General features: G+C 36.3%; 1 protein-coding gene across 7 annotated transcripts in view; it reads right to left on the bottom strand.

The window, feature by feature from the left end:
* The window catches only part of KCNH7 (potassium voltage-gated channel subfamily H member 7), a 220,038-nt gene extending 198,573 nt beyond the window's left edge, over positions 1-21,465 (bottom strand). For 4 of the 7 annotated variants that reach the window (XM_032189876.1, XM_032189878.1, XM_032189877.1 and 1 more), the window contains exons 1-2: positions 20,882-21,464; positions 18,651-18,881 (exon numbers count right to left, since the gene is read on the bottom strand). In XM_032189876.1, coding sequence (XP_032045767.1) covers positions 18,651-18,881; positions 20,882-20,957 — 307 coding nt within the window. In that variant the 5' untranslated portion in view covers positions 20,958-21,464. Of the gene's footprint in view, positions 1-18,650; positions 18,882-20,881 lie in introns of all 7 variants that reach the window. The other 3 variants (XM_032189879.1, XM_032189881.1, XM_032189880.1) reach the window with 2 other exon arrangements.
* Between the last annotated feature and the right edge of the window lie 2,126 nt (positions 21,466-23,591).

Below are 23,591 nucleotides of genomic sequence, written 5' to 3'. Positions count from 1 at the left end.
ATCAATCTAAATGAAGAGATGCTCTTCAGTTTACATCAAATGGAAGTCTATATTACCTTGATGCAACAGAGAGATGACAGGAAAATTTAATTCATTTTTAATATGAAGAAATAAAACAGTCTTTCAGTGAAAGGCGCTTCCAAATAAAATATCCCTGAGATGGTTATGGTGAGAAGGGTTAGAAGGTCTTTTGGAGGTTTTCAATAGATTTACTCTCATGTTGTGCTGATAGGAGTAGCTTTTAGTTGCAGAGGACCCAAAGATTAAGACTGGGTTTGAGACTCTTGAAATTTGTGAGTGTTATCAGATTCACACTGTTGTGAGTTTTTATTTCCATTGCCACACACTGCAACCCCCAATTTTCCACATAGGGAGTGCTTAGGAATTAAGTTTACTTCCAGTTCTGTTAACTCAGTGAAGGTTGTTCATTTTTTGCCTCTTATTACTTCACATTCATGTCTATATATATGAATGTGTGCTGGGGATCTAGGTCATACTAGCACCTGTGTACTGTGGATACAGCTGCACAGCCAGAGGCAGAACTCAAAGTGTTTCAGGCTGGTTTGCAGAAACCAGCTGTGAAATTTGTATCTGATTCCCAAACCAGCTGTTAGCATGCTCTCCAGCACACCTAGCTTTACCATCTCCAGGAAGTCCCTGTCCTGTTTGTGTGTCCTGCACATGATGGAGAAGCAGTAGCAGAAAAGAGAAGATCAAGAACTGTCCACTGAATTTAACTGAATTTTCGGGCACTACTCACTACCGTACCTATCATTCTTGGCTCAAGAAAACCTCAGATTTTTTTCAGTGATTACTTTGACTGGGAGAGTGCAGATGTCCACAGTGACACTTCTGCACAGCTCCCTAGCTTCGTAAGTGTTTGTTATTAGTGTGTGATCCTTTCATGCAGAAAGAGATAACGGAGCATTCAACAAAAGTTATACAAAACTAACAATCTCGTACTGTGTAATTAAAAACCTGAGTAAATAAGAGCCCTGGCCCAAATTACAGTCACACTGCACAGTATATATCATAAATCAGACCTTCAGAAATATCTAACTAGGTAGCATCAAAAAGTCCTGGGTAATTTCCTTCCACTTATTTTAGCCACAATTGATTACTTTTGGAAAAAAAGATTAAATCTAAATATGGTGAAACAAAAGCACATCAGGAAAACTTCACGTTCAAAGAGACTATCTACAGTTATCTTCTTACCACACTACTTCACATCTTGTATTTTTACTCTGCTACAGAATAATAAAAACACATTAATATGACCTTTTGCTATCCTAGAAGTAAATATGTTTTTATCAAGGTTGAAGAGTAAGCAAATCTAAAATACTTCCAAGAAGGAGCCTTGACTTCCAGTCAGTCCTCTGCTCTATTGAGTCTGTGCTTGTTTCAGTTAAGGTAGGTGAGGGGAAAGGGTGTTAGCTCACCTTCCTACTCTTTTTGTAAGCCTAGATAAAAAAACAAAAACAAAAATAGCTTCAACCTGAATTCTGGCATTTCCAACAATTCCCATGCAATCAATGTGTTAGTTTTACTGCAGAGTCTGTATTTTCTATTGTCCCACCTGGTGGGACAATTTTGGCATCCAAAATTTATTTCTGTAGCCTTTTTGCATGCTTTCTACCTGCTTTGCACTATTTTGTAAGTAGGTTATATGCCCTGTATGTTTACAATAATCATTGTAATGAAGATGATGTTTACTGACACAAGCTTAACCCCAAAAGTGTAATTTTGAAGATGTATTACAATTTCCAAAAGCACACAAATCTGAATTTCTCATGGTAGACCAAAAATGTCCAAACCAGTGTTCCTGCTTTGAAATTCAGCTATTTTAAATATGGGTACAGTGAAATTCAGCATTCGCAGAAATGACTCAGTTGAAACATGACATGAAAAGTTAGTGGGGTGGAGTCTGAAAAAAAATATTTCTGTTGTTGCTATCCCATAGTTCTGCCAAGGACTAAAATACTTCATGTAGGCTCATACAGTCATTGCTGCACACTTTCTTATTGTGCTTATATTACGGTGCTTATATTTACATTCTCTCCTTCTGGAGTGCTCTATAATATACAGCTTCTCCAGAAAAGGTGTCAGATTCTAATGCTACATCAAATTTACTGTTTGATTTTTGGATTTTAATTTAATGCAGAGCCAAGCTAATTTCATATGGTAATATTGTCTATATTCTTGTTTGATAGCTAGTGTTAAGCATTCAATTTGATTATAATTATGTAATTATGAGTAATTACAACCACGATAGTAAATATATCTGAAGCTATTTACTGCATTTCACCGAAACAGTATTAAAGCTAAAAATAATGTTGGTACTAAAACCACTAAGTGCAATATATTCACTGCTGAATATTGACAGTTTCTCTAAAGAAGTAATTTGTAAGATAGTAGTGAATTTGTAGTTTGTCCCTTCTGCTGTGTTACTGTAGCAAGGATATTTGTTGTGGACGTGACATGAAAAAGATGTGTAAATAAGCCTAAGTGGTAACAATGAAAAGGCAATGGCATATTCTTTGCTATTATCCTTTGTAGATATTACTGAATGTAACGTCTGAGTTTTAAAATTACAGTAGATCTCTATGGCATAAGAGTAAAAGAACCTATTCAAGAAGTCAGATTTATAACTTAAATCTTAAATAACCTAACTTTGCAGTTTGGGACAGATTTTCAGAAAAGATCAACCCTCATTTAGGCACAGAATGCAGGCCATTTTCATACATACAACCCATACATAACCAAAATCAAAATCCTCACAGATCAAAGAGTAGAGTATTCTAACACAGTAACTTTTCTTGAAAACCTAGCCATGCATTGTAGTGCTTGGCCTGTAGGAAAGATGAACATATTTCATAATTTCATCATATACAGGGTTAAAATTGTATGCCTCTTTATGAATAAAGATAGTATAATTCCTGCTAACTATCGAACTACTGAAATGAGTAAACAGCCTATTGCCAGGTGTGCTCAGCTGATTCATGTTCAGCATATGACCATACCAGCTGCTTTATTTATGTTGAGTTGGAGGAGAGTCTCAACAGGGGAAAAAAATATTCTGTGTATGCTTGAGAATCTACATTACCCTTCAGACCTTTTGCTCTTCCTGTCCCCCTCAAAGCAGTAGTAATATTAAAGCTGAAATGAGCTTTATGCATGGAGCTAACTAGGAACTTATCCAGCAGATTTTTACATGTTCTTCTTCCATTTGTTCAAAGACAAAAGCTTCTCAATGACTCAAAGACTGTGGTCCTGTGATCCTAAAAGTACTCAAAATAGAACTGATATGACCACCACTGATTGAAGGCTGATAAGATTGGCACAAACCCACCCACCCACCCACCCAACCAACAAACAGATTTTAAGTTGATTCAACCCTGTAATTTCTCCTTTGCACACTGCTACCACATAAGGGAAAAGAACATTGACAGTTTGCTCAAAATATTGGTAAACCAGCAAAGAGGACAGACTCAACCCCCCACTCCACCTTTTTTTTTTTTTTTTTTTTTTTTATTCTACAGTGTATAGATCATGTGCCCATGGCAGGTGATAATGAACTTTCATAATAATTCTTTAATCCCTTTGGAAAGGTTCCTTTACCTATAATGACTAAGAGATAGCATGATGACCTTGATCCCTGCTCTTGGTTCAGTATCACAGTTCTGGTATGTCATTTCCACGCACTGTAAGACACTTTCAAACTCGAACACAGATGTGCATGAAGGTATCTATTCTGTCTACAATTTTGAAAGGAAAGTTTCTGTCTTACATCTCCAGGGTAGTAGCAACTTGGGGTGATGCACAGTAGCCTTTAGCCAGACATATGTCTGGCTAAGTGCAGCCTTTTTACTGTACTTCAGAAAGGCTGATTAGGCAGACTTAATGGAATTTTCAATCCTGAACTCAAAAATTGCTTAAATTTAGCATTATCACTTTGAAAATAAAACACTTATTTCTCCCAGCCAATAGACCTGGGCAGTTCCATGGCTGAATTAACTGCCTTGATCCCTAAAATTTCCTATTATATTCCTATTATATTGGTTCAGGTCACAGAGAGAAAATTATAATTTCAATGAATAATAAAAATGCCATAACACTACAGATTAGGGCTCTAGTCAGTATGAAAATCAATTTTAAAATATCTTCTGTTACTTTGCTCTTGTAATTGCTTACAAAATGCATTCTGAAATATATTTTATATCTAAAAAAAGGATCATTCACTGATGATCTGTTCAAAGAGGTCTCAAAAACAAACAAAAAAAAAACCACCCCACATACTTCTAAAGCCTTTATCAAATTTCTAATTTCTAAATATCAAATATATAACTATCAAATATTTTCAAGTATTTCAAATCTAAATGTACACATAAGCTTTTCAGTTATTCAAATAGCTTTTCAGAAATGAAACTTTTTAGTTTGCAGGGAGTTAGGTTTGCATTTCATTTCATTTAGATAAAGACAATTCTGAAGTTATGTTAGTCATAAAAGTAAGTATGTTTTGTAATATCTGTTTAAAGATAACTGCATTCTTCTGCATAACAGTATCAGAAACAAGGCTTGGAAATGCCATCATTTTGGCTCTTGGTCACATTCTGACTTTTCACAAGCCTTGTAGGGCCAAGCGTCTTTAACCTTTCTTGACAAAAACAAGTCAATATTTGTAATTGGCTATTAACTGGCAATCTGGCAATGACTATTTGGTCCAGTCTGAGAATGATAAATGATTTGTATATTCTCATTCCTTTAAATTAAAAATATGACATATGTCACAGTGCACAGTACACTAAATTAAATCTATGTAGAAATGAACCACATAAAATGGATACCCTGAATATGACACTGTATCTGTCACATGCAGAAATGATTGCTGCCAGTGTGTGAATCTCTCATTGACCTCTGGAGAAGTAGGAATGTATTTGAATCTGAGTTAAAAATAAAAAAACACACTTAAATTAGAAAAAAAAAAAAAAAAGTAAAAAGACTGAATCAGAAATCCTTACTACACTGTAATGCATATGCTAAGTATAAACTCTTTTGCATCACCAAAATATTTGATTGTAGGGGCAACCAGCCTTGGAAATGTAACCACAGAACTGCTGTTGTACACCCTTGAGATAGTTTTATCTGTCGCAAGGCAAGAGAGTAAGCTTCTTTTAAATAGTCAGTGAAGCAGGTTTTATAGATGAACTTTTTAACATCACCCTAGGATGAGTAAAAATAAAAGCCATCATGAAACAAACAGATTTGAAAGTGTCAAATATGCAAGCAAGGAGGAAGAAAAAATATTTTAATAAAATTAAAAATATCATCACTGCTGTTTTAGTCAGTGGAAGTATATTTAATGAATCTTATCAACACCTTCAAACAGCAGTTGAATTCATCATTAATAATATTAATTAAATATGCTTTAATTGTCACATTGTGTTTGTTTAGCAGTCCTTGTCTCTATATAAAGAACTGAAAGAAAACAAGGAATGAGTTACAGATCTGAATACTCTGGCAGGCCACCAAGCTGGGGTGACTTAACCAGTGAGATCATGTCTCAGTTATCTTTTCTAATATGCTCAGATGGAATCACATCCCTACATGATGAGTATTTGGGGGGAGCACTGCTTAAAACCATGTATCTCACAACACCAGAGTGCCACAAAACCTGCAGCATACCCCACACTGTTGCTGACACACGGTGCTCCATTTGTTAGGGTCCTGCTCTGGCAGGGTGCTGAATGCCATTAGCACTGGCAGCTGCAGGTGCTGAGGTCCTGTCAGGAGGCAGTCAGCACATGGGGATATTGATTGTGGTGGTGGTTGCCTGCATCAGCCTAAAGGGAAGTTCGGTATTAACCGTTAAAGAAAATAGAAGATTTTTATCTCACTAACCTGGAAGAAAGAGCATAAGGCATATCAGTTAGAAAGTATATACATCATTACTTGAAGAAACAAAATAAAAAGTAGCAGAAGAGAAATGGAGAAGAAAGTGCTGTTGTTCTTTTTTTTTTTTTTTTTTTTTCCATATAAGTGCTGTCTTTTACTGTGTTACCTATGTAAGGAGATGTTGGCAACGAACTTTTTCTTCCAAAATGAGAAAGTGTTTCAGTGGTGTTGCCTCACTACTAAAAGCACTACAAGAATTCCACACGATGTGAAAAATATTTCTCTCTTGGAAGATCTGTTTTCTGCACATCTCTAATGATGGAAATGGAGTGCTGAATAACATATGTCAGGGATGCCTTAATTTTTTGCCAATGGCAGTTGCTTTTATCTCCCAGTATAAGACAGTTGATGAACTGCTTCTAAAACTTACAAGAACTCCATTGCAATTATCTTTAGCATCAAGCTAAATGATTGGCGATGATTGGCAAATGATTGGCGATGATCCAAATGATTATCTGTGGTAAAGTAAGCATTAGAAGATCTGTTTTCTGAACTTAAACACATTTGTATGAAAAACAGACAGGTGCCTAATAAGTCAGGCAGATTGGACACTAGTACAAGAAAACACATATACCACATACAGTTACTAACAATATAATGGGTATCAGCATAGGATTCATACCATGTAACACATTAGTAATGACATTTGTAAAAGGCATTGTGGCAAATAATATCTAGGTGGCAATTTCAGCTATTTTTAATGTACAACATACACAGGATTTCCTAATGCATGCATAAGTATACTTAAGTTATGCCAAATTTAATGTATAAAACTTGACATAATGTTGAGTATTCAAGCAAGAGGAGTCTATAAAAGTAGTACAGAATGCCAATTAGTATAATAAAAGATGTGGAAAAAAACACTTACTGAATTAAGAAAAAATAAAAAAAATATATGGCAACTAACTCATTAGTTATCCAAACTTTCAAGAGGATATAGCTGAAACACCCTCCCTCAAGCACATCAGCAGTCCATCTGAATACTCAGAAAAATGAGTAAATGTATCAGGATACCAGCTGGCTTAGTAGGGAACTCATGACTACTCTCCAGTGCAAAAAGAACATATAAAGGGGGAGGAAGCAAGGGCAGTCTACAAAGGAGGAGTATAGAAGCATTGCTCAGGCATGCTGAGATGGTCTTGGAAAAGGAAAAGCAGAGCTAGAAACTCTAGGGATATCAGGGGCAGCAAAAAGAGCTGCTGTTGCTAGCTGTGTTAGCAGAAAAAGAATAAACAAGAATAATGTGAGTCTGCTGCTGAGCAGGGAGGATGATTTATCGATAGTGGCTGCAGATAAGGCTGATGTACTTAATATATTCACGGCCCCAGTGTTGTCCCCAGCTTTGGGACTACACTGGTGTGGGAGACATTTGTGTTATGAGACATAGTTCAAAGATGGGAGGAACTACTGATGAAAGAGGACTGACTCGGGGATCTCTTGAGAAATCAGTCTAGCCATGTCCAGGCCAACAGCATGCAGGGTTGGACCATCAGGCACACAGCCAGTAGATACCAGAAAGAGATTCCTCCCCTTTCCTCAGGCTCATTAGATCATACTAAGAACAGTATGTCCAGCTTTGGATCTCTAGTAAAGAGTGCTACAGAATGCTTCCTGAAAGCAAACAGCTGAGTGATTGTTATTTAAACACTCCCATGTGAAAGAAAGCATTACATGTTATACAAATTGAACCAGTTTCTAAAAAGTGAACAAACAAAAGGTGAGATCCAAGAGAGGAAAAGGTTACAATCCAGACTACATTATGAGAATATCCCTGGTTAATATATCAAGTTTAGAGATGAGCTAGCTGGATCTGAACAAATGTATTTTGCAGATATGTCCATTGTCCCATTGGTAAATTTATGTAACTCACAAGTATACAGGATGGTGTAGGAGAGACTCCATTATACACACTTATAAAAGCTGAATAAAACTAGAGTCTGATGAAATTTCAGTTATTTTAATGGGTCGTTTGGAGAGGGATTTGTTTGTTTTGGGGAGGAAATATACCCTTGTTAATTATATGATACATGAAACACCAGTTAAAGACAATAATACTCAGATAAGATAAAGATTTGCTTTCTTTTATTGATGTGTAAGAATGATTCATAGGCTCTGTATGACTGATTCATGATTCCCCTGAATAAGTGCTACAACTATCACAACAAAGTCCAACGTGAAAGTTGCAATTTTTTTTTTTTCACAAAAATGTGAGCTTAGCAGTCACTGAACTTTCTTAAGCAAGCCTCCTACATTTTTTTTTTCTGTCATTTATTTGGCAGTTCTAGTTTCTGTATTAAATTTGGAAACCCTGATGTCTCAGCTTGATACAGGGTTTACATGAGGAAAAGATGAACAGACTTGATTCCACCTTTGGTTTCCCTGTGGAAAGAGTAGAAAATACTTTGGCCTCTTCTTCAGTTGAGAACAACCCCAGCAGTCTCTAACCTCATTACTGCACTTGAAGATCATTACAGTATGTATATTCTCTAGTAGAAGATGTCATTTATCTATAAGTTCTCATTTTACACACAGGACAGAGACATGTCAACAACTGAATCACCACTAGGATGTCTCTTTCTCAGACCTGGCCTGCGGTCTGAAATACTGCCTTAAGAATGATCCCTATTCAATGCAATTCCTAAAAAAGATTGTTTTTCAGAACTATCCCCCTGCTTCATATCTTTTTTCATTCTTGCTCTTCATATTCATTTCTTGGACTTGGGCAATTGGGGGTAGTTTTGTTTTGTTTTGGTAGTGGTTTGTTTCTTTGTTTTGATGCATTTATTTTTATATACACATTCTTATTTATACTGGGAAATACTACAATACCACTTTGGTGTACTGTCTTAGAAAAGAGAGGGGGATAGTGCAAAAATTCAGTAGAGAATGACAGTTTGGAACTATAAGCTTTTCAAGAATAATCATCCTCTTTCAAAGTAACAGGCACTTCATTAGTCAGCTCATTAGGAGTCACTTTAATTTGCTGTTCACTTAAGACTTCCCATGATTTAGCATTTACTAAGAATGTTGCTTTATTTCTAAAACTGTTGTGAACTATAAAATATCACTTTTTGATGGGGCAGGGAGTAATTCTGGCAGTTCCTAAAATCTGTTAAATGTCATGAGAGGGAAACCTGTCCTTACATAATATATAGATAGATAGATAGATAGACAGACAGATAGATAGATGACACAATAATTATAATTTAAAATCTGATCTTAAATTTGCATTTACATGTAAAAGTTTATGTTAGTCATTTCTCTTGCAGTAGTTGTATCTCAGTGTGACCTTCATAACCATGATATGTGAAGCCTGATATTTTTGGACCTGTGACAAAAAATAGTTTAGATAATATACTTCCCAGGTAACAATTAAGGTGAAAGATAGATTTTTTCCTCTGTCATTTCATCTCAGTTGATATATTTTCTTGAATTCATGAGCAAGTGGAAATAAAGTGTTTTATTCATAAGTTTTTATTTACAGGAAAATGATCTCAAGGAAAATGGATTAATACCAAAGTATTACTTAAAAAGGAATCAATTTACTTTGTTCCCATGGAGCAGGGATAATAACTGTTGCACATAACAATGTGAGAGAAATCATGTTTGAAAGAAAAGCATCCACACAGAATATATTTATCTGGATAATAATTTTGTTTTGCATCTGTTGGGTTCTGCAGAGACAGTAACACTACTGGCAATTCAGCTGCCACGGTATCTGATTCTTTATAAATGAAGTCAAAAAAAACAACCAGAAAAGAATGTAAATAGACCTGCATGGTCTACCAATAACACTTCTTCAGCTGGTTTATTCTTGGTTTGTGTACTTGTTTTTACAAAATAGAATCATATGCCTGTCTGCTAGGGAGTTATCTATGTACCACATAGAAACCTCGTTTCCACTCTAAATAGACAGAACCAGAGAAGGAGGATGCTACCTGCACCTAGCACCTGAACTAAAAACATCACACATGACAGACACTAATTCTGTATGTAGCTGGAGCAGCAGTTAGCAGTTTTTAATTAACATTTTGGTATTTGAGAGCAGCTCTTTAGACCCCGTTTCTGCTTATAGCATGGGAGAATGGATTTCCTGGTTTGGAGACAGAGAGAAACTACGTCTTTATACAGCTTTATGGTCACCCAAAAACAGTGCGCAAACTCTATCACTCTTCAAAACTTTTCTTTGAGAATCTGTGATTAAAAGCACTAAAGCCACTTCTGTGCCACCTCATATTCTTGTTGCCATAGGCAATCAGTGTAATTTACAGAAGCACTAATGATCCTCTAAACTGTGGACGAACACAGACTGGGTCAGGATTGACATTCTACATAGGGTGTCTTTTCACACCAGCTTGTGAGCTGCTCCATTAATCCACAGGCAAGGCTCAGACATTGATTTATAGATACCTGGTTTTGTACTTCAGGGCTGTTATTCTCTCACATAACATGTTATGTTGTCTAAGGGATACAAATGGGCTTCAAAAATAATCCTTTTGGGAAGTGTCATTTCTTTTTGATGGACTTTGGTGTTGATTTTTGTTATGCTTTATCAAGCAGAAATGATGTTATACATTTACTATGGAAAAAAGGATCACATTTTCCTTTCTTTTATAATCATTATTAAAAATGACCTGCACTTAAGGTTTCCTTCCATTCTCATTTGTAAACTGAAAGCATTTTTTCAAGCAAGTAGATAAAGCAGCAGCAGTGTTTTACCTTAAATACTGTGACAATAGGATTTATGGACTCTGAGACTTATAGTCTTCTGAAACTACGAAAAGAAAAACTTTCCTGTACAATAGCCATAAACATGCAAAATACTAATGAGATTATCTAGCATTTTTTTTCCAGAGAGGAAGGAGTAAAGCAGATTGGCACAAATGAGTTTTGAAAGGAGGAAATTTGCAAGCTATTTTCAGAGACACACTTGCATTGATTTCAATGAAAAGCAGCAGAGAATGCTCTTAAGAAATAAATATTCTTACAAAGGCACCATCTCTGAAGTCTGAGAACATCTGGGAATAAATGCTTTAAAACATGTGTTAGTGATGAAACATATTTACATGATGATTAACTGTTTTTCAAGTAACCTAGGTTTAAGAAGCAGAAAAAAAAATTATACATATCTATCCTTGGTCTGAAGTCATCTTTGCCCCTTATCCTGTGGATTACGGTGTAGGCATGTACACTGTAATCCACAGGATATTTTATAATTTTATTTATTTATTTATTTTTCCTATTCTTGCTTTGTATGTAGAAACTCAAATCCAGCTGATACTACTTATCAGTGGTATAATATGTCCCCACCAGCTTTGGTTTACACCTAAAGATCAGGATTTTTAGCATTGCAAAAATTAAATGTAGCAGTTTAATTCTGTGAAAGCTGTAGGTACTCAAGCCAAGTATTTGTAGGCATTGCTATCTAGCCCTCAGGTCATTAGGAGAGATTCTAGGTGCAGAAATAATCAGTTACAGTCTAGTCCAGTGTATTTGCTTTAAAGAGGCCAACAATTCATGATCTGATAATGTTAAGGACTGGTGTATTTGGGTGTTGTAATAATTCCACAGTATATGAAGGAAACTGTTGTGTTTTTCTGAGATGAACATTTTTAGGCATGCCTTTGTTTTCTACTGCAGTCTCGTGTGGCAAATCAGGAATTTAAATGAGGTCATGTCAGAATATAAAATAAATTATTTTTATTGACTTTGTGATACTAAGAAAGAACAAGAATGGGAAAGCAAGAACTTTCAGTAAGCAGGGAAGTACTGAAGGCAGCTCTGATTTCTGGCCTAAGCTTTCTTCTTGTAATTTCCACTTAATTATCAGCAAAAATATAGTTAATAATGTTGACATTTAATCACCATTTTTAGGTTTTGATGATACATCTCTTCTTTGTTAACAATGAAGCTGGAATATATATATTTTTTCTTTCTTTCTTTCATTTCTTTTTCCCCCCTGGATAACATTTCAGTGCTACAATAGGGGGCATTATCAAGAGTAGGTATAATGAAATCTGTAACTAGAGTGTGGTTGATGAAACAGAAAAAGACAAGAAGATCTCCCCTTTGTAATATTTACTTGGACTTTTTTTTTTTTTTTTTTTTTTTTTTTTTTTTGCATTTTGGTATTCTTTGTGGAGATGTTTACTGATAAGATTTCACTGGGATTACAAAATGAAAGAAATTAAGAAAAGCAGAAATGAAAAAAAAAGCTGTATTATACCAGGAGGTTAGTGAGGAACCTTAAATAGGTCACTTAAGGAAATATTGGAGGTCCAACAGCTTCTTGTGACTAGCAATGGCTGGAATTCTGCTTTTAAAATATTTTAATGAAATTTCTAAAAGATTGTTCAAATATATATGTTATTTTCTTAAAAATAAATAAATAAATAAATAAACAACAAAAACAAAACAAAACAAAACAAAAAAGAAACAAACCACAGTATACTATACTGAAAAATTAAAAGTATACAAAATTATAAGACCAGTACTTCTCACCTCAGATGTGAACTTTCAGCTACGTAGACTATGAAAGCAGCTGTAGCTGCTTTCAAGCCTAGATTCCCACCACCACTGTCATGCATCTGCTCTGCCTTGATATTGGTTCTCAGCTACAGTTCTGATTGCTTTTGAGATACGTGGTTTCCAGAGTGAGTTAGCAATTTCCACAGTCAGCTTGGTCTTGGTAAAGTGCTTCCCATGCTACTTGATTAAACTTTTTCATACTTGGTTGAGAAGCTGGAAACAGTATGAACTGTCTAGCATATAAACTGAGTCATAAACTAAGTCAAATATGTAAGGAACACTTTAAAACTGGACTTAAAACCACTAAGGTAGAATCCAGTCCATACCACTATTCTCTTTCCATTCCATAAAACCAGAGAGATCAGCACCAATGTCAACATTGGTACTGTTCAAAATGAGACATTCTGAAGTTTGTATAATACTAAGTATGCATAAGGATACTGTCAGAAAAAGTTACTCTATTTCCATGTCTCTAGCAAGGTCTGATTTGCTCCCTACACCTCTTTCTTTATAATATGTGATCAAGTTCAGTTGAGAAAAGAATTAACACAAATCAGGAGTACGGAAAAACTCTCTCTCTTATTACAGTGTGACATTTGAATATTGACACAAATTAAACATAGAAACATATTAAACATAGAGGACACAATAAGATTATGTCAAACCACACCAAAACAAACAAACAAACAAACAAACAAGAAAACAACAGACTAGCAGCTCTTGTCTCATACACCAAAAATAAAATAGCTTTCACTAAAACTGAGAAGAGTATATTCAAAGCAGATAAAAACTTTGTTAGGCAATGCCTAATTAAAAGATTAAACTAAACTCCACTCCATAGGAAATTATTATTTTAAACAGTATAGATAAATTTTAATTTTGAATATGTGTATCATATCATAACCTTATAGTGCTATTTGACTCCAAAATGTGACACCTTTCTTACTATTGTGGGACTCTATTTTCTACAGCCACAAACGATTAATTCTGTATAGCTCAAGCAAGGGAAATCTGTCCCTTGATTAGTATAAATTCACCCTGTGACTTTCTGAATCCTGCCATAAACCTGTGCTAGTCCAGTCCAGTGCCAGAAGAGTTCCCCCTAGACACTGTACTGAAATGAAATACTCTTCCTGATTCATTAGCCTGCAGGTTTTTTTATTTGTGCCATAGAAGAACTTAAAACTGTCAGAAGAGATTTTTCCAAACCATGTAGGATTTCTTTTTCTATTAAAGATGCAGATGCAGTAATAATAGTAGTTGTATTCTTATTTGTTAAAATTAGATGTATCTAAGCATACCCTTAACCCTGATATAAATAGAATAACTTTAAAGACAGTTTAATTTTTGTTCCTTTTTAGTTATGTAATGTCTTTCATTAGTAGGAATACAAGAAAAGGGGAAAACAAAATCTTCAAGGCCCCCTCCTTATTGAAAATAAATTAATCTTAACTTGAGAAGAGGAAAAGAATTTATTAGAAAACAAAGTAATCAAAAAATATGGTTGAAATTGGTCCATACATTAGCCTACTCAATATTTCTGAAAGCTGATTAAACCATTAGGTATCCTATGTGAAAAGTGAGCAAGAAGTGACCCACAGTTCTGGGCAGGCACAAGAGCCATAGCTAGACTGGGATGGGTGATCGCTGAGTTGTCAGCTTGCTGCTTATGAGGCCCCCTGCCACAAAACCAGCAATGCTGAATGGGACAGGCAAAAATTTTGTCTTCTCAGGACAAGTATTAAAACCTACATTACTCTACAGACACAACAGAAGAGCATCTATTTCTAATAGCTCAATGCCTTCATAAATATTCTGGATTTGTTCCAATAAATTTTATTTTTAAAAATGTTTGGAAAAAAACCTTGCATTAAGACAAGGTTATTGTAGACAGGGTTTTGAATAAGGGGAAAAATGTTCTTTCTGTAATAACTTGCAGCAGCGAGTTATTACAGACTGACTTGATTCATTCACCTTTCATATCAGCCATGGCTAACACATCAAATCTACAGTCAAAACTGCACTGTCTTACCCTCATGTCAGTTAATCTAAGGGGACTTGACGTACATGCAAGGTTCTTCAGTTTTGGTAGCTACCAGTTGATTGGTAGGTTCACAGCATTTATGGAACACAAAAAGGTGATAACAGGCCTGTGCTGGCTGAAGACTAGATGGTGAACTTCTACATTAAGTCCTGATCTTTATATTTGAGAACACTTAGTACCATTTTCACTTGGTCAATATGTTTACGTTTTTAAAAATTTTATTTTCCTATCCTCGAAAAAGAGCTTAAAAGGCCTTAAAAATGTTAGCTTGGAACCTTAATGTGTTTTAAGAATACAATTATGTTTAATTTGCAGTTAGTTGCAGCAAATTACATTTCTAAAACTAGGTAAGTGGCAAGTAATTTGAGAAGACTATAAGCACCCTGCAAATAATTGCTTAATCTTATATTTGCTCAAACCTATATCCTTCTGTAGTGCATCTAGAATATCTGCTGCTTATAGTATAAGCATACATGATGTCCTTCTGTCTAACAAGTATACTTTATAAGCATAAACATTTAAAACACAGAGTAAGAAGTAACAAAGTATTCAGTGGAATACAATCCTTTCTGATTATTATATATCTATTCTCAGTCCCAACATAATTATACTTTTTATGTCAAAAGCTTTACAGCTTTACCACCTCAAGCAATATTTTACAGCTGTCAAGACTGATTTATGCAATAATGACTTAAACTGCAAAATGGAGTCCTCAAAGGAAGAGCTGTCAAACATTTTCACTACAAATAACTTTATTAAAATAAGAATTGATATTCTGTATAAACAACATCCTACCTTTAACTATAATACAGATCATATAGCTATATAACTTGCGGAAATTAAGTTGTGAGATAGTGAAGAATATTCTATACAGTTACTTTGATATCAGAATATAATTTTTGGATTAAGCAGATGTAATGCCTTATAGGTAAGATTTAAAAAAAATGTTTCAAAAGAATATTTCTTGTTATTTATCTGCATTTAATTGCACGGTTTTTATTTTTATTTATTTATTTAATTAAAGGACTATTTACATTAAAAAAAAAAAAAAAAAAAAAAAAAAGAAAGAATTCTTTGAGTCCTTAATCCCATAAGCAGTTCCAGTGAAGGCTTCTTTTGTGATGACAAACTATTAATTTGGACCGTTAGTTCTGGCATCCATGTATTCTTATTAACTGTTTTTCTCAGTAGTTGTTAATTCTTTTAATAGCTATGTAATTGTTTACTGTGACTCTACTCTAAAAGGACAGAGTATCAGAATAATCTGAATAGTCTAGATTGTGCAAATAACCTTCTAAAAAGAAAAACGAGTGAGAAGAAATTCAAACCAAATGTAGACTATCAATCTCATTCTGATAGAAATACAGTAGTAAGGCTGTTAGCTGCAAATATTAAAAACTTCCGTAAGTATGGGAAATCAGTGTGGTTGGGACAGGGCCTGTTGATTCTGTAAATAATGCTGCCATTCCAACTTCATGCCACTGAAATAATTATACGAAGCTCTCACAAATATTCTCCCTGTTATTTGCATTTTACTGGGCATATATTGAGGACTCTGTAATACGGTCTTCAGAAATGCCTGTCGGCAGAACCTTAAGCCATTGACAACTTTGTGAGCTGCCATTCTCCACTATATGCTTAAGTATTATGTAAAGCACACTACACAATGGGTGGCTATGAAATATATATGTATATAATGTTCAAAGCAGTGGGCAGTTCATTAAAGTAACTTGAGTTACTCACATAGAAAAAATTAAACTTGTGTGTGTTCGTCTTGTCTTGTGTTGGTACTGAGCTCTTGAAGAATTCTCATATTCACCCATACAACACAATACAAAATAAACAACTAACCAGACACTAAACTCTCAAATGTTTTAAAAATTCTTTAAATTTAATCTGCTTCAGAACCCAGAGAAAATCCTTATTAGCTGTCACTACTCTGTATATAGTTCTATATAAAACACATTTCCAAATTTTAGATGAAAAGCGAAGTGTATCTCTTTGGCAATTTAGAATAACTATTAAATATGTTTACTGAAATTTATTATATCAATCATACAGGTAGTTTAAATTTTGTAATACCACACAAACTTCAGAACTTTTTCTCACATTTTTAAAAGAAATTTAACATTATGTGGAATGAAACAAAAAAGTCTGATTGAGTTGTCTGGGAGTTATAAACTTGAGTGTCAAACCTATCTTGCATTTTGTCAATATTTGCCTATAATCAGTGACTCAAAAATTTAAATATTTAAATTTTTAAAAGTCACCTGTTTGTTTAAATTTTGCAGTGTATATAGTGCATGGTAAGTCATTTTGAGCAGCATATTTTTCAGACATTCAACACACATTTGTCTAGAAATACTGTTCATAGTTTTTGAAATTCCTTCACCTTTGAACATACAGTCATATATAGTTATCTTTTGATTTAAGGAAACTATTCACAGCAGGGAAGTTACTGAAAACCTTTTATGCATGAGAGTGTTTACACTGAATAATCCATAACTGTCATTTATAGTGTACTTCAAAATTCAAAACTATTTACAAAGGATATAGCAATTTTTGTGGTCAGTCTGGCTTTGGCCTCAAATAGATTATGATGTGTTGCATGATGCCAGGATTAAGCATTTTAGAAAAATACTTATTTAGGGTAACTGACAGATAGCTATGCAGTAGTTAAGATAGTTAAAGTGCCTTTCCTACCTCCCATTATCGTGGGAGACTGAAGCGCTTTTAAATAACCAGATCTCAAAACAGTGCTCCAGGCTTGTGGCTGTGAAAGTTAGCAATGACATTCTCCTTTTGCAATATTATTTTTAACACACGCCAAGTTAACGCAAACACGGGCTAGATGCGTACAGACACACAGTGTCAGGACTCCTGATAAATCTATGTTTAAGGCACAACTACTACAACCAGTCTTGAACAAAATCTACTCCAGACCACCAAACCAGATCTAAGAACAAAGGACTGTAATGAGAATGTGCTAAGAAGAATATTAAATATTGGCAGTGTGGGTAGAATGGTTGGCCTGAGTCCTATCTGAATTATACCAGCCTAAGCTAAAAATAATATTAAGTTTCTCCAAGATAACAACAGAATTACTAAGAACAGGGTTTAACTCTGTGACTTTAAAATGACAGAGCATCCATTACATGTGATTCTAAAATTGATGCAAACAACACACTGGCACTTCTCCAGAACTAATTTAAGCTCAGCATTTGAATATTAATTTCCTTTTCCTTCTCACAAGAGTATATACACAACAAGTGATGGAATAAGGTACATCACATATTCGTAATTTGGATTTGTTTGAAAAACAGGTGTTTCTGTAAATAACACTGGGTAATCAAAAAAATAATAATAAAATCCAACATGTAACTATTAGGTGTCATAATTAGATTTCAAGTATGTGCATTTTTTAATCTACAAATACAGTCACTTATTCACTTTATGCTCTCTTAATATGAAAAAAAGCACCAGAATTGTAGATTTAACCACTCTTTCTTATATCAGCAATAGTGTTAAAAGATTATACTGAATCTTCACTGTAAAACAGGGATACTCTTCATAGTTTAATCGTCCCAAATTTGTTACTGTGACAACATAATTCTAGGACAACTTTTGTGATTCAAATGTAGATACTCCACATTATCTCATCTTTGAGAAGGATTTGCCTCTTTCTTTATAAAGCAATATTGTCTTCATTATGGGCCAGTATTTGCTACTTTCAATCCCCTTGTGCTTTATCCAGTAAAATATTGCATTTAAATCAAACTATAGTTCCAGGCTGGCAGAATTAAGTTCTCTGAAATGGATACATCATCCCTACTTTCTCTGAGATGAAACAGTTCCTACAATTGAGAGTCCTGCTCTGTGCTTGTGTTATCTTTGCATTGTTGTAGGACTGTTTACTGTAGGAGATTTACATCTGATTTAAAGCTGAGCATACAGTGAAATACTCTATATAGCCACTACTTCCAGGGCAAATTCCCTTACTGATACACGTAATTGTACATCACTGGACATCAAAGGAGATACACCCTACTCCAGTGAAGGGTCTGGCCATACACACTTTTACCAGATAACCAAACACAGAAGTTTTGAACATAAAAATGGATTTTACCATCTTTGTGATAATAGGTGACTTCCACTTTCCTCTCCTCTGACCCCAGCAGTGCTTGAGCAATTTGAGCAATATGATGTCTTTTAGTCTCTGGTCCATGAAGAAAATCACAGGTGCAAGGTTTCTGCATGACATCTGGCCTGGAGAACCCAGTCATCTCACAGAATCCATCATTGCAGTAGATGATAGCACAATTCTGCACTCTAGCATTAGCAATGATGAATTTTTTATCTGCAATAAAAGAAAGCGATGCATTTTTTAGTACTCTTTCAACTTTTCATAAAGTGTCAATTGCATGGATGGCGGCTAAACAACCACTCATTTCACTGGGATGCCTGAAATACAGAGATTTTCAGTCATTTAATGGAGTTAATTTGATCCATAGCTTTTAAAGATAATTCAATAAAATTGGAATACATTAAAAACAAAGACAGTTGTCTTTTAAGGAAATAAAGCTAGACTATGAAAGTCTTTTGCAAAACTTCTTTTAACATTTTTCTTTTTTAGCTTCACTGAAACATAGGTGCTAAGTATCATGTTGTCAGCCATAACTCCATGGAAAGTCCTTGAAAGTTAGTAGCTTCTTTGGGTGGGGGTTAAAGGTGGAAGAGAAGGGGGTTCTATGGTGATAAAGCCCAACCAGCTGAGGCTACGCAGTAGGGGCTTTCATGGAGTTGAATGACATTAATTCCATAGTCAGTATTCTAAGAAAACTATCTGGGGAAAAAAAAAAAAAAAAAAAGATAAATGTTTGTTCTCTGTGACTGTTTTAAAGTTACATTTATGAAATAAAATATTCCTTAGTAAAACCATGAATATGAAGATACATCAAAATTGAAGATTGTGGTGTTTCAAACATTTTTCTGTCCACTGACGTTCTCTGCTTTAGTCTAGCATGCTTTCCCAAACCCTCACCTGCAAGAAAAGTTTAAAAGTTGTCTTTGAATTGTTATTTCATTTGTCTCCGTTTACCACTATAACACACTATTCCAGTTTTAATTACAAATGTACAGTTTTGATATATTTACTGATAATAACATCAATTTGTGCTTATGTTAATCACACTAGTAAGCCCCTCACTTTTAGAAAGACTTTTTGTGTGATACCAAGTTAGCAGTACAAGTCTCCAAAATTTTAAAGATGTTCAGTCTTTGAGCACAGTGCAATATTTGGAGAGAAAAATACGGATTTCATTCTTGCTATTTTCTACTATCTTTCAATCATGATGAATTTTCACTATCACTTGACTATCTAAAAGGTAGGGTTTTATATTCTCAACATAAAAACAACATAAAAACTCTACTAAAGTAGCAACATTGACTTAACATTTGGTTAAGTCAGGACTACAGTCTATATATTATTCTCAAATAACAAATATTAAATTGGTAATGTATGTATGTCTAGGTATACGGAAGTATATAAACTGCAGCTAGCTCTAAGAGTTTGCGCTGAACTGATACTAAAAATATGCTAAATATTTAAATAAATGTACATATATCAAAACTACTGTTTCTAAATTAAATTAATTTTAAGCATCAAGTGTTCCTTCCTACTGTTAACAGCAAACCAGAGTTCATCCAGGAAAAACACTTTAGCTTCTCAGCCTCCTCGACAGGTAGTAAAACTGCTGCATTGGAAAAGACCCCAGAGTCTCTCCCTGAGGATGCATTTGCACTGGTTTGATAGATATTTTAGGCTTCCATAAACAAAGCAGAAATATTTAACAGATATATTAAAATGCAGTCACGATGACAAGGTAAGAATATTTTCTGTTTAATAGCTCCTCTGCATATTATTTGGTTCCTTTAAATCAAAGTCTGCCTGTTATGCTTTATTTTGAAAAGACAATGATAATTAATAACAATAACAACAATAATAAATCTAGCCGATTTTCTTAGCCACCATATGGATAACAAAATTGTACGCTGTTTCAGAGACATCTCACTGGTTTAGAAGGTAAGAAATATAACTTCTGTAGCTATACAACATGGATACAGTCAAAGATAAAAACTGTTCATTGAAATAGGGGAAGAAAAATGAAAAGCTCAATAATTCAAGTCAGTAATCTGCATTCTAGATCAAAAACAACGTTACTCCTGCGAGGGATCCCCTCCTCACCTCTGGGGTTTTCTGCCCAAGCTACAAACTTAAAATAGTCCGGAGCTGCTGTCCATTTAGTCACAAGCAGAATCAAACTACTGTAGCAAAATAAATAGAAAGAGAGAACTTACTTTGCCCTTCAAATTTTCGTATGATTGTGCCCAAAAATGTATTTTGTGGTGCCACATGACCTCTGCGAACAGGCATGTTTGTACAGATCTTCGGCTTTCTGTGCACAATGACTTCTCCAAGGATCTCCTACACGGCTCCAGCCCAAAGCACAGAGCCAGCTACCCTTTGTGACAAATCATCGTCCTCTGGAGCTCGGAAATCTCTTCCCATTAGCACCACTTCTAGACACACGCTTTTTCTATCGGAGTCAGATCCATCCCCCAGTTTCTTTCTTTTTCTTTCTTTCTTTCCTCGCTTTCTTTTCTATTTTTTTCCTGGAGGACCTAGGACGCTATTGTCTGGGCGGGTAGGGGTGGGGTAAGCAGGAGGAGGAGGGGGGGAAGATTACAAGGGTAATCGATCTCTAGCACCAAACATCGCCAATTTTCCAAAGCAAATGGCTGTGACCCGGCAGTTTCCGACGCTGTAGCGGTGGTTGGAGGGCTGGAAGACTAATGTTGCTCCGCTGCCAGAGGGAGTGACGTTCCCCCCCTCCGGGCTTCACCACGGCGCGCAGCAGCTCGGATTACTCAAGCGTGGCTTAGCAAGAGCCAGCCAATAAATCTCTTCAAAACTCGGCGACAAACAGCGGCATCGGGAACGAGCTACACCCCAGCACGGCCGCGGCGCGCTTCAGCCCCCCTCTGCCGCAACTGCAGGGGGGCAGCGGGGACCCGGGGCGCTGATGGCGGCAGCAGAGGGGGGTGTCCCCGCTACCTCCGGCTGCCCCCTGCTTCCCCGCCCCACCGGCCCCTGCACGGCTCCCGAGTGCGGCCCCAGGCGCTGCCAGGGCCCGGGGGAAGCAGCCTGGTGCACTCCCCGTCTGCGGCTGAGGGAGGTGTGTGTGTTGGGGGGGCGTTGGTGGGGGTCACTTTGGAGTGATGGGGGAGAGGAGAGGGACCAAGGGACCACCGGCGCCCTCGGCATCCTTCCCCGCCCTAATATCCGTCCCTTCCCATTCCGCAGCGCGACCTAGGCGGGGGCTTCCCCTCCATACACTCCCCCTCCTGTCGAAACGGGGGGAACCCTCGGCGCGGGGGGGCGCCGCTGCCCGGCCGCTCGGGGGCTGCCTCCCGGGGCCGGGGTCCTGGGGCCGGCCCGGAGCTGGCCGCGGTGCTGAACCCGCCCCGCACCGAGGCGAGCCCAGGGAGCGCCTGGGTTCTCCCCCAGCCTGGCTCGGCTCGGCCTGTACCAGCCCATAGGACAGAGCGTACTGTTTTGGGGTTGTATTAGGGCTTCCCGCTCTACCCAGCAGGTGGAAACGGGGCGCGCTCAGCACAGGGGAGCCCGGCGAGGTGATACGTGGAGGGAGCTGGGAGCAGCCATGCGGTGCTGGAAAGGCATCTCCAGGGGAGCACAGAGCAGCGGCGGCTTCTTAATAAACTCACAGGGAAAGGGAGAGGGGGGGGGAAAAAAAACAAAAAACAAAAAACAACAGAGGGGCACCTGCTCTCTGTTCTTTGTAATATCAAGCACAGGATATTGAGCCGGCAAACCACCGCCTCCCACCTGTTCTCCCACAAGACAAACAGGTGTTTCCTTATTCCCGTGGGTTTTTCTCAGGTGTGGCCTTTGTTTCACTGTTACCGCACGTCTTCCTCTATATTTATCAGGGGAGGGACACAGTCTGTTGAGTATGTGGGTACATTTCTTGACTAATTTCATTTAATCTCAGAGGAATCATTCTAGATTTACACAACTGTAAATAATGCCTGAAAATACCACTTATATGCACATAAATTGTATTTAGAAGGCTGCATAGTAATTGGCTGTATACTAATTACAAAGCCTCAGCTAGATTTAGTGGTATGTAATCAGGTACATAATCAATCTTAGGAAGTGAGTGTTGCTCATTTACAGAAGCAAATGTTTAAATGTTTTAATCTGTATACTCAGATGTCTGAATCAAAGGAATAACAGCCATATATATTCTTTGTCATGCTATTTGGAGAACTGTAACATCTTTGTGACTTTCTGATCAATGCAAGAAAATGAAATTCTGAGGATATTTTTATTCACACTTCATGTAGTGAATTATGGATGAGGCTGCAGGTTAATTTTTTCTCTTTCAGCTGTTTATTTTGACCAAGAACACCCATATATTCCTCTGAAAATGTATTGAAGGTCCCAAAGACAGCAGCTGAACTTGTGGACATAAAGGGAGAGGAGCATTTTTATTTTAACATTGTATATAATACCTAACATCTTGACAATTAAAATTTGACAGGAGTGAATTAATTCTGATTTTTACATAAAGAAATTGTACTTTGGTGTTTCTAAAACAGCAACAGAGAATAAGCACAATAAAATTGAAACCTGTACCAAACAATCAATGTTTTATTTTCAGTATTCAACAATTAATAACAAATTAGGTCGACTGAGGAACCCCACAGGCTACTAGAGTCTAGAGCCCTTTAGGTGCCTGGCTGGCACAAAAATACATAATTAAAAAACAAACAAACAAAAATCCACACAACAAAACAAACAACAACAACAACAACAAACACAAAATAGAATTGAGAATACAAATCTCACTGAAGCGTCATCTTTTCATGTTGTTTGAGCATCAAACTATATGTGCCTGAAATAGCAGAAACTAAGATTCCATTACTCCAGAAGTCCTTTTCCATACTGTCTCCTGATATTTACTAGAAGTTTGATGTTGATTAA

The sequence above is a fragment of the Aythya fuligula genome, chromosome 6 (assembly GCF_009819795.1).
Source record: "Aythya fuligula isolate bAytFul2 chromosome 6, bAytFul2.pri, whole genome shotgun sequence".
In the NCBI taxonomy this organism is placed as follows: Eukaryota; Metazoa; Chordata; class Aves; order Anseriformes; family Anatidae; genus Aythya; species Aythya fuligula.
This window is presented reverse-complemented; position numbering and strand designations above follow the sequence as displayed.